Source organism: Chelonia mydas, chromosome 1 (assembly GCF_015237465.2).
Source record: "Chelonia mydas isolate rCheMyd1 chromosome 1, rCheMyd1.pri.v2, whole genome shotgun sequence".
NCBI lineage: Eukaryota > Metazoa > Chordata > Testudines > Cheloniidae > Chelonia > Chelonia mydas.
In genome coordinates this window covers 219,136,595-219,155,773 of record NC_057849.1, presented here as the reverse complement: position 1 = coordinate 219,155,773, position 19,179 = coordinate 219,136,595, and the positions used below count along the sequence as shown (strand labels likewise).

At 43.3% G+C, this 19,179-nt stretch overlaps 1 protein-coding gene across 7 annotated transcripts in view; it reads left to right on the top strand.

Annotated features, from left to right (window-relative positions):
* Nucleotides 1–19,179, top strand: part of VWF (von Willebrand factor) — a 259,168-nt gene that overhangs the window by 174,574 nt on the left and 65,415 nt on the right. For all 7 annotated transcript variants that reach the window (XM_037913656.2, XM_037913649.2, XM_043529527.1 and 4 more), the window contains 4 exons: nt 4,139–4,316; nt 12,772–12,992; nt 14,196–14,388; nt 17,378–17,719. In XM_037913656.2, the coding sequence (XP_037769584.1) occupies nt 4,139–4,316; nt 12,772–12,992; nt 14,196–14,388; nt 17,378–17,719 (934 nt within the window). The remainder of the gene's footprint in view (nt 1–4,138; nt 4,317–12,771; nt 12,993–14,195; nt 14,389–17,377; nt 17,720–19,179) is intronic.

The window sequence follows — 19,179 nt, the reverse complement described above, 5'->3', positions numbered from 1 at the left end:
TTTTGCATCCATAATTGAAATCTCTACATTTATACCTCTACCTACCTAGCCACAGATGCAGATCATGCGGTTAGAAGCTCAAATACTTAGATTTACACCTATAATTCATTTTTCTAGTGAAAAATTGCAGGCAAAAATTATGGGTTCCACATGCCCTGCAAGAAGAAAGGCTGGTGCCTGGCCTATCTGAAATTGTACCCTGCACTGGAGTGGTGGCCTTTTTAAGGATCTTCTGTTATTCCTACAGCCAGCCAGGAATTGTAGCTTTTCGAAGATACTGAGAGCAGAGGTAGTTATAGGAGCCAAACACTGCCTCAGAAATGTGTCCAAGGGTGCTTGTCATAGAACATACAGACCCCAAGTTGTTCCAGCCACTAAAAGGTTAACAGGGAGACTAGTTACCTCCTCAGGTGGGGCTGATTGGTGGCCCTGCAACAGCTAGTGAATGAAAAGGCTGCAGGCCAGAATGGAAGGTCAGCTATCAGAGAGACTGAGGAACTACTGAGAGCAGAGTTGTTTAGCAGTGGACTGGTGGGAAAGTGCCTGGGTAAATGGACCTCCAGAAGAAGAGGATCAGTGTGTCAATCTTGGAAACAGTCAACTAGGGAGGTGTGGTAAGAAGCAGTCCAAGGAAGCAGTAAGGACTTGGTTCCAATTTCTTCATACAAGGTCCCTGAATTGGAACCCAGAGGAGTGGGTGGGACTGGGAACTCCTACCAACCTCAGCAGAGGGTTATTAAGGCCTGTGGAGCAAAGAGGCCTGAGACTGTTGACTCTTCACGAGGGTTACTTGCCTCCTGGATCAAGAGATTTTAACATGCTAAGGAGGAACATACTGGGGAGGGGGGGTGCAGGGGAGGAGACTATTAATATTCTGTCTGGAATCATAATGAGGCAATAATAGACATGGGGCTAAATGGTGACTGACCAAACAAAGGGGAAACTGAGGCAGACTTGCCATTAAAAACCTGATAGCAGTGTAGGGCACCAGAGGCTGAAAGCAACCCCCTGGACCATGCTAATACAACACTATCCCTCATAGTCAGCTTCTCAATGCCTTGTGATGTGTATTGGGTCTAGAGTTATTGCTCCACCACCAGTCTGGAGCACCTCCTCCCATCTCTTCTATCATCTTATTGGCTCGTAAATAACAAAAGCAGCATCTTCAGCAGCCCCATCTGTAGCACAGGACTGCCCTCTCGCAACACTCATCCACATCCCTGCAGGATCAATCCCTTATCAGTGTAGATTTAGGATCCCTTCCTAAGTTCTTAAGGATGGGGCCTTATGCCTGATCTACAAGGTGCTGAGTGGATTGCTGCAGGAGGTGAGCTGACATGATGGGAGGTCAGGGAAATCAACACCTTGTGGAATTGGCCGTCTAGTCATCCACCTTGTAATTCATGACTTTGGGCTTTGTCCTGAGAGATGCTGACTTCCTGCAGCTTTCATTGAAATCATGGGGACTCCTCAGTGTCAGAATCCGTAATCTCAACGTAACCTGATTTAGCAAAAAGTGGTGGCATCACATCCTTTCCTGTGAAACTGACTATGAAAAGAACATCTAGGGTGGAGACGCAGTGTTACTAGTACACATGAAAGTCTATTTGCACTCCCCTGCACTAGAAAGGTTTGCCACATTAACTCTACCAGAGTGGTCAAAGGGACAATACCCGCCTTGAGTGGATGCAGCTATTTTGATCTAAAAGTGTATATACCAGTTTTAAGTTTCTCCATTTCAGGAAGTGAAGCAAACTATACGATTATAAGACACCTTTATACCAGTATAAGTGTATCCAGACTAGATACAACTATATTGGTCATATATCTAGTGAAAAATGGCAGGCAAAAATTATGGGTTCCACATGCCCTGCAAGAAGAAAGGATATAGTTATGCCAGGAGAACTTTTCTAATGTAGACCAGCCCTTGGTGATAAAACCCTAAAAATGATAAAGCTGTCTGTTCATGAGTTCAGTGAAGGTGCCTGGCCTTCTGAGCTGAGGGTCCTCAGTTATAGAATGAGTATATAAATCTAAATAAATAGATATGGAGCTCCCTCTGAGAGGACGTTTGCCTGGGTCGTCCTCTGGCACTCTGGGATTCACATCTGTTTCAGATGACTTATCCTTGACCATTCTGGAGCCTCAGCTATTGGTATGTGTGTTTTGTGTGACTGCATGCACATGCTTTCTGTCCCATTTTTCCCCTCCAACATTTCCACATCAGTTGGGAATTAGCCTCTGTTTGTTGCTTTGAGGGTCACTGGGTTTCCCACTGTGCCAGATTCTTTGGCTGCGTCCGGACAATTCTTTTAATTGAATTTTTTAATGTGTCGTGCTTTGGTTTTATTGTACAGCTCTTAGATGCTTTGTGATAGGTTTCCTGTAAATGGGTTAAATAAAAATAATTAAAGAAATATGAAAACCAAAAAGCCTTTTTTGCCAGATGTGCACAGCTGTCTACTTACCCTTCCAGTTGCTTTACTTCCAGTGGGTTGAGAGAGAGAGAGGAAAGTATAATTAAAAAACATGTCATATCTTACTACCTAAATATTTTTTCCATATTTAAAACTCCTCACATTACTTTTATTTATTTTATAGCTTCCCCTAAGCTCTCAAGCCTGAAAAATCTTAGACAACTTTTAAGAGAAGTTTGCTATAATGAAATCTTTTCAAAGTCCTAAGACCTACAAAGCATGCCTAGGGAAATGCACTCATATTTAATATGTACTCCCAATATTTATGATTGCAAATCTGGCAGTTCTCATTTAGAACTAATGGTATCCCATAGCTCAGAGCTGTAGAAAAATACTTTTAAAGCATTATTCCTGGTTTGCACACTAGTGCCAAGAATAGACCATGAATTATGCTGTGTCTAACCCAGATATTTTGTCACCTTGCTATTCACTCTCATGAAGACGAGAAGAGCTGAAATGGAGAAGCCTTAAGGTAGCATATCTAGATAGTCACCATCCTTTCTTCACCATGCTCTTTATGCTTGTGAATCTGGGGTGCTGTCATCCAGCTCTTAGAACCACTGTCTTTATTCCTAGTAGAACTTCTAGGACTGACAATGAACGGTTGTTTCCAGTGTTGTGGTAACCATGTTGGTTCCAAGACGTTAGAGAGACAAGGTGGGTGAGCTAATATCTATTATTGGAAGTTGATCCAATAAAAGATATTCTCTCACCCACTAAAGGACTAGTCAGTTAGGGGTGTTGAGTCTTGGAAACATGCATTTTGGGGATGATATTCCTGGGAATTTAGAGCTCATTCCTGCAAGCTGCTGAATGATTTGGCATTGAGGTCAACAGGACTATTCATGTACTTGAAAGCTTTACAGGATTGGAGCTAGAGTGCTCAATGGAGGACTGAACACAGGTTGCGATTGCACCACTTACTTAGAGGTGCACCCTGCAGAATTGGCCCTCTAGTGTGCCTTAAAATTCCAACTGTCCTGCAGGAAGAGAGTATTTTTTATTTTATTTTACATGAACACAGTGGTTATCTAATAACATTCACCCTGCAGGGCAGCAAATCCCCTTCAGGATGATTGGAATTTTTAAGGGTTCAGGAGTATAGGTAAAATAACCCAGCTATTCCAAGCCTTCAGAAAAGAGGCTTTTGTTTTACTAGCTTGAAACAACTCTCATTAATTCCTGCTGTGCTATGAGCATCTGTGTTCAGAATACTTTCCAAAATAATTTTACACTCATGAAAACCAAAGGCATTGGTATTTCAAGAAAAGCACTGGGAAATTCTTTATTGACTGTGTTGTCCATCTGTGCTGCAGGGCCGCTCTGCTAACAATAGACAAAAGTACTAGATATTTCATTCTCTTCCAGCAAAGCATCCCCCATTATAGACTATTATCCTTTGCATGGAATTTCAGAGTCTATTTCTTGCAATGTTTCTATATTAACTTTCTCATGCCCATGAACTCCCTAATACGTTGCATTCTATTGTTTAATTATCCAAGGCTATTTTGAACAGCACTGCTGGCAGTGTCACTTTACTTGCTAGTTTTAGGTTATGGAACACAGTCTGGTAGCTGCTAAGTGGAGGCCTCCAAGTGTTGTCTGAATTTTCTTTTCTTGCATCAAACCCTATTTTAATATCAGCCCATCTTCTTGTATAGCCCGGTGACAAATGGATATTAACGGACAAGTGTCACATTGTGACATGCTTGCCAGGTGGCCAAACGGTTCTGGAGAGTCACCGAATTAATTGTGAGAAGATGTCAAAACCTACATGTCACAATAATTTCCCTGCTGTTAAAACTGAGGAAACCTGTGGCTGCCGCTGGACATGTCCATGTGAGTAACTTATTTTGCATATATGTGGTTTTTTTCCCCCAGGACCTACAATGTATTCAGGAAACGTACTGATGAATGGAACACAGAGCTACAACCCGAGGAGGAGTCCAAAGTTGTTTGAACTGAGATGAATTTATACTTGTTCTTTATCAAAATCAAAATTCATAGTCTCAAATAATTTAGGGCTGGATTCTGGCCAGATGGTGCACAAGGACTCGGGAGGGGTCTTTGGCCAGCCTGTGTATATGAGCACAAGATGAAGGAGGACTAAGAGTCACATGAGAAGATAACCCCTGCCCATGGCTGTGCTCCCCCCACTCCCTCCACACTAGGGTATGCGGTTGGCTGGGTGCAAAGACAGGAGAGAGCTGGCTTTTTTTAAAGGGTGGTGCAGCATTACATATCCTGGAAGCTCCTACGAGAAATTCCAGCATCACTCTCCCTCTAACATTCCTGAAGGCTCAAAGGGCCCTTTCTTAGTTTACGTCTACTTTGCAATGATAGGTGTGATTGCAGCTCAGGTATGCATATCTGCATCACCTTTAATTTATCTAGCATGGATAAAAATAGCAGTGGAGATGCAGTGGCACAGAAACCTGGTGTGGCCTAGGAAGCTGAGTATGTATCCAGGGTTCTAGGTGGGCTGGTATAGCCCACGCTGGTATAGCCTCTGCACGCTGTGGCTTCGCTGCTATTTTTAGCCATGCTGACTAGATTAAAACTCTCATGGATATGCCTCTGGGTGCTGCAATAACACCTCCAACGGCAATGTAGACATACCCTTAGTTGTGATAGCATCTCACAAATGTCAGCAAGTGGGAGCTCACACATCTCGATAGAGATTTTGCACGGCGACATGCAAAACATTGAAAGATATAGCTATAGATTAAAACCGTTTTGATTTTTCCTCATATTTTGTCAATATTTTTTCCTTTCATTTTTAGTGCTAAATACACTGATATGAAATATATATATATTAAAATTATAATTAAAATATTTCAAATTATAATTAATAGGTTTTATATTTAAGCTTTTTTCATAAGAAGACATAAATATCTTTCAAACATACAGATATTTTCAGATGGATTATAAATAAGGTTGTGAGTTTTGTTATGGAGGTCTCGGAAGTCATGGATTTGGTGACTTTCTGTCAACTCTGTGATTTCTGCAACGGCCGGTGCAGCTAGATCTGGGGCTGCCCCCGCAGCTTAGGCAGCCCCTGGGCCAGTTGTACTGGCTGTTGCTGGGGCAGTCTCGAGCCACCTCCCCCACCCCAACAGCAGCCGGACGAGTTTTTGTGTGTGTGCAGGGGAGCTGGGGGCTAGGATGCGGGAGGGAGTGAGGGCTCTGGGCCGTGCTTATCTTGCGGGGCTCCCCGGAAGCAGCAACATGCCCATCCCTCAGCTCCTAGCTCTGCCTCCGCCCGCAGGCATGGCCCTCGCAGCTCCCATTGACAGCAGTTCCCGGCCAATGGGAGCTGTGGAGCTGGCAGTGCATGGAGCTAGGAGTTTAGGGAGGGACATGTCGCTGCTTCCGAGAAGCCAGGTAGGGAGCATGCCAGCCAACTCCCCCTCCCCTCAGCACCCACGACGCCCCCTGGGCCACCAGCACCCGCAGCCCCCCCCCCCCCCCCCCACGAGCACCTGCGGCGCTCCCAAGATTTAGTCAGGGGTACAGATCAAGTCATGGACAGGTGATGGGCCGTGAATTTTTGTTTACTGCCCATGACCTGTTCATGACTTTTACTAAAAATACCTGTGACTAAAACATAGCCTTAATTATAAACAGAGTACTGGGCCCCAAATGCATCTTACACATTACAAATATGGTAAACATATAATTGTGTACATCAAACACACACACACACACACATATATATATATATATATATATATCACAAAAAATATATTAAAATAATGTTAATTAAGGTTGCAAAATCAAGCACTCTAAAGCTAGGAAATACCAGAATTACGGATGCCTGGGCAACCTTGATTCAGCCCTATTGTGTGTATGTATTATGATGCAGTCTTTAATTATGTGATCACATATTATTTTTTGGGCGGAACCTTCCTGGCTCCTCATCTAATCTGTTTCTCTCCCCAACCCTGATTTCTAGTCATCTCCCTGCCCCTACCAATGTTGGCCAGTCCCAGTCTCTCTCCCTGGGATCTTTGTTCCAGTCTCTTTGTCCAGCTAGTCCCAGTTCTCCCCTTGCAAACCCATCTCTTTGTCAAATCTATCTTTCCTCCTCCTGCCCTCTTATTTGTTCACAGTCAGTCTCATTGCTAGCCAGTTTCCCTCTTCCCTCCAAACTCCCAGCCCCAGTTTCCCTCTTCTCCCAGGACCACTTCCAGCTTCCACTCCCAGTCTCTTCCCATTAGGTTCCTTATCCTAATCTACTTCTCCTACCCCCTCCACTTGGGTCTGACTCTTACCATTTCTGAATGTGAATCAACCAGCTTCCTCCTCCACATTGCCTCGGCATAGCAGGGGGGTCATCTAAAGCCTAGGAGAGACAGTTGCCCTGCTCTCAGTTCAGGTACCTGGGCCTGGACTTGGCACTGCCTGCAGCAGCCACGAGCTACAATTTCAGGGAAAGTCCTGCTCAGTCCCAATCTGGAGCATGCCCAGTATGGATGGAATATTGGGAATTTAGTTGCTAAAAACTAAGTTGTTTCTACTGAGAATGTACAAATTGATTTTTCAGAGGCTTATAACTTGGCCAGATTTGGGCAGATTTTCACAGGGATGACAGAAGGCTCGTTCCTGAAACAACGGCCGTCCTCTGACAAATTTAAGTCCCTGCTCCAAGGTATAGGGGTGCTAGAGTTTTTTAAAGAATAGGTCACCAGATCCAGGCAAAATATATTTTTCCCTAGCCTCATTCGTGTAAATGGCTGAACCCGTTTGGCAGACATTTTTATGTACCATAAAATGTATATGTACCATATATATATATACACACACACACACACACCAGTTGTTATATATAATGATAATAGCAACTGATGTGTGCAGCTGTGAATAGCCTATCCTTGAAAGAGACCATTCAGAGTGTGCCACGTGTCAAAGGGTGACTAGCTGCTTTAATGGGAAATGGGAGTCAGCCACACCCATGTCATAATTAATCAGCATCTTCTCAGCTTGTGGGGACAGGACTAAAATGATAGATTAATAGACACCCAGACATTATAAAAAGGTTGAGAGAGATCAGTCTGGGGTGTGCAATCATAAACAGTGGATAGGCTCCTGTGGAAGGCCCGAGCCAGGGTTTGCAGAAGGCTGGGTAGTTCAAAGAAACCAGCCGGGGGCCCCACTGATTTATACAGGAGCCAGAAAAACTCTCAAAGATACCCTAGAAAGAGGATGGGAAGCAGCCAATTATTTACAGCATGGCTGGCCCCATCTCCCCCTAGGGCCAATCATCCTGTGACTCTATGCCACCACAGAAATAGATGGGGTCAAACTGAAATACAGGCGCTCATCCTGCAAACAGTTATAGGCATGAGCAGAGGGACTGCTTGCCGGCTTAAAGCTAAGAACGGGCACGTTTGCAGGATTGGGGCCACAGCGTGGGACTGTCTGCTGGAAAAAATTATAACGTTTTACCAGGGAGAGGCCCAGACTGGTTTCCAATTTCCAGACCTTTCTGAACTGGGGAGGAGGGAGTCTGGAAAAATAAACTGAATCTGAACAAACTCTAGGACATTTAGTCTATTCTCTGGCTAACCTCAACCTTCTGGGTTGGGTTCTGAGCCCAGGCAGATGTAGAAAAAAACCCTAATACATCGCGTTTGCTCTTGATTTTGAGTGTGTGAACAGGAACAATTGATATTGTGTGAGCTGTGCCTTGGCTCAGACAGAGTGAGAGTACTCCCACTCAAACACGCAGAGATGAGGGTCCCAGCAGTGGTGCTGGAGTTGCTGGTTGCTGAAAAGAGAGCCTCTGGGAAATGACCCTCCCCTCCACCCACACACAGTAGGGGGAGAAGATGCTCTGCTGCTTTTTGACTTCACGGCTTTCCGTGTGATTATAGTAGTTAATGCAGGGCTTGCCCTATGATGAGCTTTGCTAGAATGCCACTGTACCTCTTAGATGTGTGTGTGGGAGGGGAATTGTTTTCATGTGGAAGGAAGATAGGAAAAAATGATGGCCCTTTGATCAAGCGAAGAGCCAAACCCTCCCACCCAATTTAAAGGCCACGGAAAAGGCACAGAATGCAGTGGAACTGGTACAGCCTTGCTGCATGGGGGAGGCGGTTATGTGGTGAGACCATGCACATGGTCTTTCTACCCCTACACAGCATGGAGCACAGTTCCGCAGCAGTCTGCAGAGGAGAGGAGTCCAGGCACGGCAGGGATGGGTCAGGAGTAAGAACTCTGGATCCACAACAACATGGATTCACAGACCAAGCCTCACCAATCCACAACAGGGAAGATGCAGTGGCCATAAAAGCTACTGCACCCAGTATACTTGAGCTCTGCACAAGAAAAGTAACTGATTGATATGCTTATTTTGATTACAAGTGCCTAGAGCCAAGGTTAGGCACTTTCATGCTTTCTAACTGCTGTACAAAAATATGAATGGCAAATGCATACATTAGGCTGCATTTATAAAGCACAGTGTTCCATGCCTTTTTAGACAAAATTCGCAGTAGCTCCAAAGATTTGAGCCTACGGGTAACATTTTCAAAAATGCCTAAGTTATTTTGGAGTGTTTGAATCCCATTTTCAAAGGGACTTAGGCACTTTGGAGTCTAAGCCCCATTGACTTTCAGTTATAAAGTGCCTAAAGCCCTTTTGGACTCGGTGCCTAAGTCACTTAAGTGCCTTTGAAAATTTTATCCCCAATCATTTTTTAATAGTAAAATCCCATGACTCCCCAGCTGTAATGTATAATCTCATCCTGGGATAAAAAATGTCCTCTGAGGAAGTGCCATATTCAAAGACAAAGTTCCTGAAGTGACTAATGTGCTATTTGAAATGTTCAGGATTTCTAGCTGGACTCAGAGCTTTTTGTTGTCAGACGTGGAAAACTTTCACACCAAGAATTTACATTTTTAATGTTCCCTTCAAAGCACATTAAATTATCTAGCCATTTTAAATCCAAGATTCCTGTCTAATGTAAATATTCCCTAAATGTAAAATTATTGCATAGATTTTAGCTGAATCATTTTATTTGTGTCCAAAAGAAGAAACAATTACTCATGTAATTTTTATTTCAATAGTGTGATATTTCCTATTTCATGAATAAGTGAACAGCAATACAAACCCATTAGTTTGGCATTCCAAATATGTCTCCCTAAAGGATCTCTTAAGGGATTAAATTTAAAATTTCCACTTGTACCATTAGTCACTTGGCACAGAAAAGCCTATAGTTGTCTTAAGGTTATTGCCCTTCAGAATGAGATAATGTTTGTTTAGCTCTGTATAAATTTAACACGCCATGATAGCCCAGAAATGCACTTCATTTCCCAAGATGATATGAATTTGTAAGGCAGACTGCTAACTTTTCACATTTACCAAAACCCACAAGTCATATGTGTTTTTGGCTCAGCTAAACCAGTGCAAGTCTGTGTTAGTTCTATACAAGTCAACTGGCCAATGAGGGCCTGATCCTGCACATGCTGAAGTCAATGGCAAAACTCCCATTGACATGAATGTGAGCAGCCCCAAATCCTAAATGAGTGAAGTACTTGGAGCTAAGTGCCTTAGCTGGTATAACTATTCTGGCCGAGCCCACTAGCAGAGACTCGGCTTTAGCTGCCAGAGGAGTTCTTTTGATGTCACAGCTATATGACTACATTAGCTAAGGCAATAGAAGCATGCTTTTGTCGGCATAGCTGTGTCTACATAGGTGGTGGTGGTGGTAAGGTTTGCCAGTGCAGCTATGTTGGCTGGAGGCGGGAGGGTTGCTGATCTTTTCCCCACACTGCTTGCTGTCAGAGCTACACCAGCAAAACTTTGTAGTGTAGACCAGGCTGCAGTCTACTGCATTTGCTTGTGATTTCATTTAGTAGTGCTTTTGAAACTTTGTTTGCTTAAAACTGAGATTAGAGGTTTGCTGAGAGTACAGACAAACATTAAATTGTTTACTGTATTTATAAACCAGCAGCCAAACAAACGATAGTATATGCAGATACATTTTCTTACAAAATTTTGTATTTATTAGGCTTGTAAAGATTTTAGTGGTAATCTCTCTACAACTCTTGTATAGGAATAACATAAAAGAAGGTATATTTAACAGTATGAAGGTGCTACATTTCCAAAAGTGTTCCAATGGCTATGTATGGCTTTGGTAGTTCATAATCTGACAGCACAATATAGAAAGGTTTCCAGAACAGGAAAATAAAATGGGCTTGTGTCTTTTTTGCTGTGTTAGGAATTATAAAACAGACCTGAGAGATATTTTTAAAGATATTTTTCTGCCTCTTTTTAACCTTAAAATATTAGGAACATCAAGTTTGGTCTTTGCAGTTTCTTGCTGGAGGTCTCCAGGGCCCTCCCTAGCCATTTTGGTGCCCTACGTGTGGGGGAGGAGAGGGTTGCAGGGCAGGGGGGAAAGCGCCCCCTGGCCCCAGCCCACTCTGCTCTGCTCCCCTGGCTCCCAGCCTTGTGGGGCAGGGGGGAACCGCCCCCCCAGCACTTGCCGGCGGTGCAGCTGGGAGCCGGCAGAATGGAGCAGGGGGTCTGGGTTGCTTTACTTACCATGCGGTGAGTGCAGGCCCACCCCCTGCAGCAGTCCTTAGGGGAGTGGGGGCGGAGCAGGGGTGGAGCAAGGGCGGGGGCTTTGGGGAAGGGGTGGAGTGGGGGTGGGGCTGGGGCAGAGCAGGGGCGGGAAGAGGTGGGGCTAGGGCGGAGCAGGGGCAGGGGCCATGGGGAAGAGGCAGAGCAGGGGCTGGAGCAGCACGCAGCTGTGCAGGGCACCAGGAAATGTGGTGCCCCAAATTTCCTAGTGCGCTTCTCAGCTGCGTACTTTGTGTATGGGTAAGGACAGTCCTGGAGGTCTCATTGGAGGACAAAGGACCTGGCATGGGAGTTTTCTCAGCCTTTAATTGTAGGGCCAGGAAGTTGAATAATTAACAAAGAGAGTTTTCCTCCCAACTGTTGGAGTGAAATAGTGGCTAACAAAAACAAATGAAGGGTTTTTAAAAGTTTGATCAAAAACCCTGTCTAATTGCTCAGGTTTCATTTCCTTGGTACTTGTCAGCTCATAATCCTACTAGTTCTCCAGTCATCCAGGAAAAAACAAGTTTAAAACAAAATAACAACAAAAATATCCTTTAAATGCGTTCCTTATACATCATAAAGGGAGAAAAGGACACAAACTAACTATTTTCTCCTTTGTTGCTCTTCTTCAATAGAAATATGTTAATACATCAAACTCGGTAGAAAACAATTTGTATACACAGGATCTGCCACTATCTGACTATTTTGTAATAATGGTTATTCCTGACAGAGACAATTAGAAAAACTTCATTTCATCACAAGATGCTGATAGGTTTTCCTTTTCCTCTAGGATTTGATGAAATATTTAACTTTACCTTTTCAAGATTAACTTCCTATCTTTAATGGGTTCTTCCCACTGATATCAGTGTATTCTGGGTCAGGCTCAAAATGAATCGGAAGAGATATTGACAATGACAAAGACATGTCGGTAGCCAATCCTGTGATAAACTATCTAAACTAGGAAAGAGAAAAAAGAGAGTTATTTAAAGGTTAAAGTGAGCAAACATATACATACAAATGAGTTACAACCTAAATACTCAAAAAGAAAAGGAGGACTTGTGGCACCTTAGAGACTAACAGATTTATTTGAGCATAAGCTTTTGTGAGCTACAGCTCACTTCATCGGAGTTGTAGTGATCTGTGAATTCAAAATGTCTTTCAGAGTGGACTCAGGGGTAGCCTCTGGGGGTCTCTGTTTTCAGTTTAGTGTCTCTGGCCCTATGAGAATTCAAACAGCAAAGAGATGGACGATTTTCCTGTCTTTCTTTTTATTTCCTTCACTCTGCCTTCAAGACTATTGGACGAGCTTTCTTGCATGTAACATTTTGAAGGTGCAATAGGGCCTTTGTATTGCAATGTTCCTGGATGGCCCATCTGATTCTGATCTTCAGTATGAGCAGCGGGGGAAGGGGGAACACTCTTCCCATCGGAGTTCTCAAGTTTAGAGCAAACATTTTCAAAGTTATGAAGCAAAACATACATATTTCCTTATAGCATGGAATACAGACATTACAAATAAGATTAATGCATGCAGTAACTCACTAACATTTTATACAGTGTAAACATTAAATACATTTTTATAAGACTAACACCTATACTTAGCAACACTAACACATAAGTGAACTAGTTTGGTCTCCAGCAAATGTCTGCAGCCTTGCCGAGAGCTGGCACCTGGACTGCCAGCTTCACAGAGATAATGATCTTTTTTCTGTCCTCACCTTTGCAGGCATGTGCATGGGCAGCTCGACCCGACATATTGTCACCTTTGATGGGCTGGATTTTAAACTGACTGGCAATTGCTCCTACACCTTGTTACAAGACAGAGAGCATGATATTGAAGTGATTCTCCACAATGGAGCATGCAGTTCAACACCAAAACTAAACTGTATGAATGCCATAGAAGTGAAGCACCATGGCAAATCAATACAGCTCTCTAGTGACATGACGGTAAGCCATGAGCAATGAAATAGCTTTATGTTTCTCTGGTCAAATGACAATATTCCAGATTATGAGAACAGAGTTGTGCTCTCCTTTTTCAGTATTTCTATTGCAGTGCCGATTTTTTTTCTATTTACAGTGTTTTATTTCTTATGCTGCGAAAATCTTTATAATTTTTGATTCCAGAATAAAGTCCCTGCCCATATGATGCACCAAATTTGCTTCTTTGCACTACTCTGGCAAGGCAAAGAGGATGGAATTTGGAGCCCATGAGCTGCTCTAACCTGTGCAAGGGTGCAACCAGAGAGAATCAGGGAGCCATAACTGGCTTCCTGAACTCTCACGCATCTGCTGCATTGAGTGGATCTCAGCCCTAGCAGATAATCTGCCCCAATGTGTCTAACATTCACTTTATAGACAAACAGGTGTTAATTTAATAGTTGTGGATGTTACTGTTCAAAGCTTTAATACAATTTTAGGGAACTCAGACATACAAGTATTGACTAACATACAAGGCAGAGCTAACTAGATCTATTCACACCCTTGCATAACAACGTAATATATGAACAGTAGTCTATAGAAAGGTTCAGTGTCTGCTCCAAGTCAGATACAATTACATAGGTTACCTCATACCACAACTAAAACAATGTCTGCAGTGCCATATATGTTTTGTAGTCCTATATCACCATCAGGTTCTTTCATTGTTGCCCATAGTTTCTTGTCAATGGATGGGATGATTTTTGTGGTCATACAGAAGTTCTTCAGTAAATAGAGGAGAACTATTTGTTCCAAATTCAAGGCCAATTATGATGAAATTAGGATATTTGGATCTGATCCTCTAAGGTGCTGTATGGCCTCAACTCTCACTGGAATCTGAGGGTGCTCAACATCCAGCAGAAGGCATTGAACACCTCACAGGATTAGACTGTTAGCCAGTAAATACTTATGTGATGCTGCAAATGGGAAAGTGTTGACTCACAAAAAAGGAGCACACAATCCATTTCATGCATTTCTACACCCAGAGCAGAGACTCTGCTTGCAGCTTGAACTGGTGTCTATATTATTTGTATTCTCTTGGCTTTAATCAACCCAGTTTGATCTTCAGTCCCTTATGAAGTTAAAATGTATTTAGGAATATCTAGACTCTATAAACTTTAATTTATTTTGGTTGGTTGGTAGAAATGATGGAGTATTCTCACCCTCTTGAAACAGGTTGCTGTTAATGGAGAAATTACTACTGTTCCCTATACTGATGATTACTTTGAAGTCACCATCTATGGAGCAATAATGCATGAGATCAGGTTCTCCCAGCTCAGACATATTTTCACATTCACTCCAAGAAACAATGAATTTACCCTTCATCTTGACCCAGGGAGCTTTTCTTCACAAACATATGGCCTTTGTGGTAAGTTTGAAAATTACCTTTTTCAGCTGCCTCGTTTGAGGCTGTAATTATTATTGAGGTTTCTTGTAACTGGAGAGAATCAAGAAGTATGTGTGGGCCTCTACTCTGCAAGCATTTCTGTGTGAGGTAATCCATGTGCCATATAGAACCTCAGAAAAACCAGCAGGGTTCTGTGTAGACATAGGTATAGATCAGGGGTTCTCAAACTTCATTGCAACATGACCCCCTTCTGAAAACAAAAATTACTACATGAAGGACTGAAGGCTGAGCCCGCCTGAGCCCTGCTGCCCTGGGTGGGTAGGCCAAAGATGAAGCCTGAGCCCTGCCACCCTAGGCAGGGGAGCCGGAGCTGAAGCCCAAATCCTGCTGCACAGGGCTGAAGCCCTTGGGTTTTGGCCCCAGGCGGTGGTGCTAGGGCTTGGGCTTCGGCCCCAGCCCCAGGTGATGAAGCTCAGGCTTCACCTTTGGTCCTATGCCCCAGCAAGTGTAATGCCAGCCCTGGTGACCCCATTAAAATGGGGTTGTGACCCAGTTTGGGGTCCTGACCTACAGTTTGAGAACTGCTGCTTCTAGGTATAGGCATAGATTCCATACATAGGCCTGATCCTACAAGCTATTCCACCTAGATCTCTCTGGGTATCTCTACATAGCCAAAAACCCTCTATGGCTGCTAGTCTCAGGGCCTGGATCAACTCACAGAGCTCGAGTTGCAGGGCTATAAAGGGCAGTGTAATCGTTCCCAGTCAAGCAGGAGCTCAGGCTCTGAGACACACCACCCTCGCCAGGTTTCAGAGCCCAGGCTCCAGCCTGAACTTGAACATCTAGACTGTTATTTTTAACCCTGGGCTCAAGCCGCTTAAGCCCAAGACACTTGACCTGAGCTCTGAGACTTGCTGTGGTGGGTTTTTGGCTGTGTAGACATAACATACCCATAGAAATCTAGGTGGAATAGCTTGCAGGATTGGGCCTACATATGGAATTCTATTGTTAAATATAGGGGGGGAAATGTGCTAGGTGGGGCTTAAAAAAACACCTTGTACCAGGCTAGTTTATGACAATGGTATTCCTATGTTATACCCCTGGCTTGTTTGCTCCCATTACAAATGCTTGTATCTTTCTGGAAAAAATTTCTTTGGGCTTGAAATTTTCCATTCTTAATCCCAGCCTAGGGGTGAAATTCTTTGGGAAGTTTAAAGCAAATCCCACCATCTCTTTTTGAGTTATAGAAGACTGAAAAGAATCCTACTTTTTCAGGGTTTTAAGATGGCTTTTTTCTCACCAGTAACTCAAAAAATGTTGGAAAGGAGCCATCTAACTTGGTAAATAAATGGTTCTGAGCTAAGGGGCAGGACTTTTGTTCAGTTTGTAATATGTGATTGGGGCATCACCTCTGCCCTCAAAAATTAACTGTGACATTCTTGAAATTTTCAAAAAAATCCTAAAAATGTGCTGGAAAATAAAGAAATGCAAACTGAAAAGGGTGAAATTAAACACCTGCAAGTACAAACAGTTCTCTAGGATGCAACAAGGGCAACTATAAGTCATTAATCAAATTTAGGAATTGTATCTTCATCTGTGTTTGGAAAGGACCTGCCACATTTAAATTAACAATATATAATAACAATAATAAAAATAACAATATATAATAATAATTCAGCAATGTCCTCCTTGGGAGGATTGGTTTGAAGGAAGAAGCAAATGGATTGTTGGGAACAATAACACCAGCTTCTGCTTGAGAAGGTGAAATAGTTAATAGAATTGTAACTTTTAACCCAAACATAAATGAATTAGCAATTTGCACCAGTACAAACACAGGATCTGGTAGCCACTGATGTTATTGCTGACACTTGGCAGCGTATGGCTTGATTTTTGGCTTTGTCCCAGTTACATCTTTTCTGACAGTTATCTTGTTCAGACCAGTTCTTTTCCCAGCACAGGACCTTTAAATGCTACCTGCAAAGGGAGATCTTGTCCCCCATTTTTTTATGATGTATAAAGAAGACATGAAAGGTGTAGGTTGTGAGGGTGTATGTGTGTGTTTGGGTTTTTTCTATTTGCTTTTTACCTTAGGATGTCAAGTCTGATCTTCCTTGTTTTCAGTAGAGGGCCTGGTAGAGATCTCAGCTATACGTTACAAACTGTAATTCTCTCCCCTTAGTTGAAGAAGTTTGCAGTGTCTTGAATCTTTATTCCAGAACTCTTTTTTTTCACAAGTACTTTTTTCAGTGTTTTGAGTTAAATAGGTGTTAACGAAAACCAGCAAAACAAATAGAGTTTTAAACAGTCAGACTAAAAATCCCTTCCTCTCGCAGGTGTGTACACTAAATCTGGGCTCTGTCTCAGGTTTGTGCCACAGCCACACACAAGTCAGGCTGACTTGGGTCACTAAGCACTCAGGTCCCGGGTCCTAGGACTCTGCTGGAGGGTGGGGGACAAACGGGGTCAGAACCTGAGTCCTGCTGTAACTCGGGTCCAAGCCCTGTCATTTTGTAGTGTGGTCACAGGTCAAGCCACAGACCTAAGTCAGAGGGTCCATGTAGTGCAGTAGGGATGCATTAGCCTGGCTGTGAGACCTGGGTCCAGTAATTGTAAATCCAGGTTTAAAATACAATGTGGATGCTCAAGTTTAGAAACACCGAGTCCACAAGCCCGGTTCCCACAGACCTGGGCTTAGTGTGCACTGTAGATATACCCTCGATGGCTCAGCTTTCACTCTCTTGTGATGCCATAATCTCTCTGGTTCTCCAGGCATCCATAGAATACCAAATAACAAAACCAGGATTTCTAACCTAATAAACAAGTAAAAAACATCCTGAGATTTTTTAGGCCTATATAGATCATAAAGAAGCGGTAAGGAGCAAAACCCATTCTTCCTCCCCTTGCAGCTCAACTGTTGAGCCCCTAGGAGCTCTGTTTGCCTCGTCTCTGTTTGCTCAAAAGTGTTTGACTGCTGATGGTTTTTAAACCTTCGTTTTTCTCACTCACCTAGGGTTTTGCGACCAAAACAATGGCAATGACTTCATATTAAGTAATGGCTCTGTCACATCTGACAGCAGCACATTTATTCAAGAATGGACTGTGAAAGAACCAGGCAAAATCTGTGAAATCAAGAGAGATGACAGATGCACCGAACATGCCACTACCAAGTGCAACGTTCTGCGCTCACCTCAGTTTGCACAATGCCACAGAATAATCTCTCCAGACATGTTCTATTCTGCATGTGAAGAAAACAGCTGCTATGAGGATGAAATCTGTGAGGTTATAGCTTCCTACGCTCATGTTTGCAGAACAAATGGGGTCTGCATCATTTGGAGATCGTCGGAGTTTTGTGGTAATGGTTTCATTATACACTAAAATTGATGCAGAAACTAACACAGTGAATTACTCAGTACCACTACTCCCATTGTCTCCAATTTGTCTGCATAGTGTGAATATCCTAATCCCATTGTCATATGACAGAAGTGCCAGTTTACATTTCCAGTGTAAGTAATGTTCCATGTTAGATAATTACTTTAATGTGCAGCCTAATTTAAATTTATTCCTCACTATCCATTCAACTGCTATGTATGGGAAAAGGTGCATCAGTAAAATACATGCTCCTGTTAATTTTGCAGAACAGAGGGTAACAGACAGGGACAGCTGAAGATACATAGGGCCTAGGAAGACCATGCAGAAGGGGAATATTACTATATGAGAGTGAACAACTGTGCAGACCCCCCAGACCTTCCATACCAAATACCTTGCCTGTACTGGGAATCAGTACAGGCAAGGTACTGGGAATCAGATTCCCAGTACCTTGCCTGTACTGGGAATCAGCCCTGATTCCAGTAATTGATGGCAGCTGCAGATGTAGCTGCATCAGTACAGAACCTACCTGAAGATAAGGAAAGTTACAATTTGCACCAACGGTACTTACCCCTGCTTCTCATTAGGACACACTCCATTGGTGCAAATCATGGCTTTTCCTGACTATCCTTGGATTCTGCACTGCTGATCCATCAATTGCTGGTACCAGGGCAAATTCATACGGCTTTCAGTGTGTGAGAAAACAGGCTATTGGCTGGTAGCCTGCAGCAGAGAAGTTCAGAAACACCCACTGTATGCGTCACATTCCCCTCCCAGAGCAGTGCCAGTTATACTGCAAGTTACTGACCAAGTCAGTAGTAAATTGCTCTGCATGCTCTGTGAATCCCAGTGGGGATGTGTTGGAGGGGAAGAGGTCACAGGTGTGCAGCCATTGATTGTGGGGCGGGGGAGAATATGGCAAGGGTGTTAGCAGTACAGATGGCCAGAGATATGTAGAGAGAGGAAAGATGTGTGTGTCTGGCCTGGGATCAGTAGGTTTCTTATATCTTTACTCATCCACCGATTCTCATCTGCTTGCATGAATTTCTACCTATGACCGCTATTCATACTGACAGACCTACCACAGAGGAAGACATCATATGCACTAAGCAGTTGCGTTGCACATGTGCCCAGAGATTTGCTGATGGGCACTATGTGTGAACCTCAACAAATAAAGATAAGTGACTATTGGGGCTGCTGATGCCATGTATTGTCTCCATGAATATTCCTGCCTTCTGTGCAAGGCTTGTTGTACTAGGATATGCAGGCGAGGCACTGGCTCTCTCAACTTTTTTGGTTTACAGCCCTCTGTTTATGATGGATATGAACATGGGCCACCTTCCCTCCAAATATTCCCTTATTCAATGCGCTGGCATGGTCACCATGTCCCAGTCATTCTTGTTCTCTTTGTCTGCCTCCCTCTTTCTTATCTTTCCCCCTTCTCTT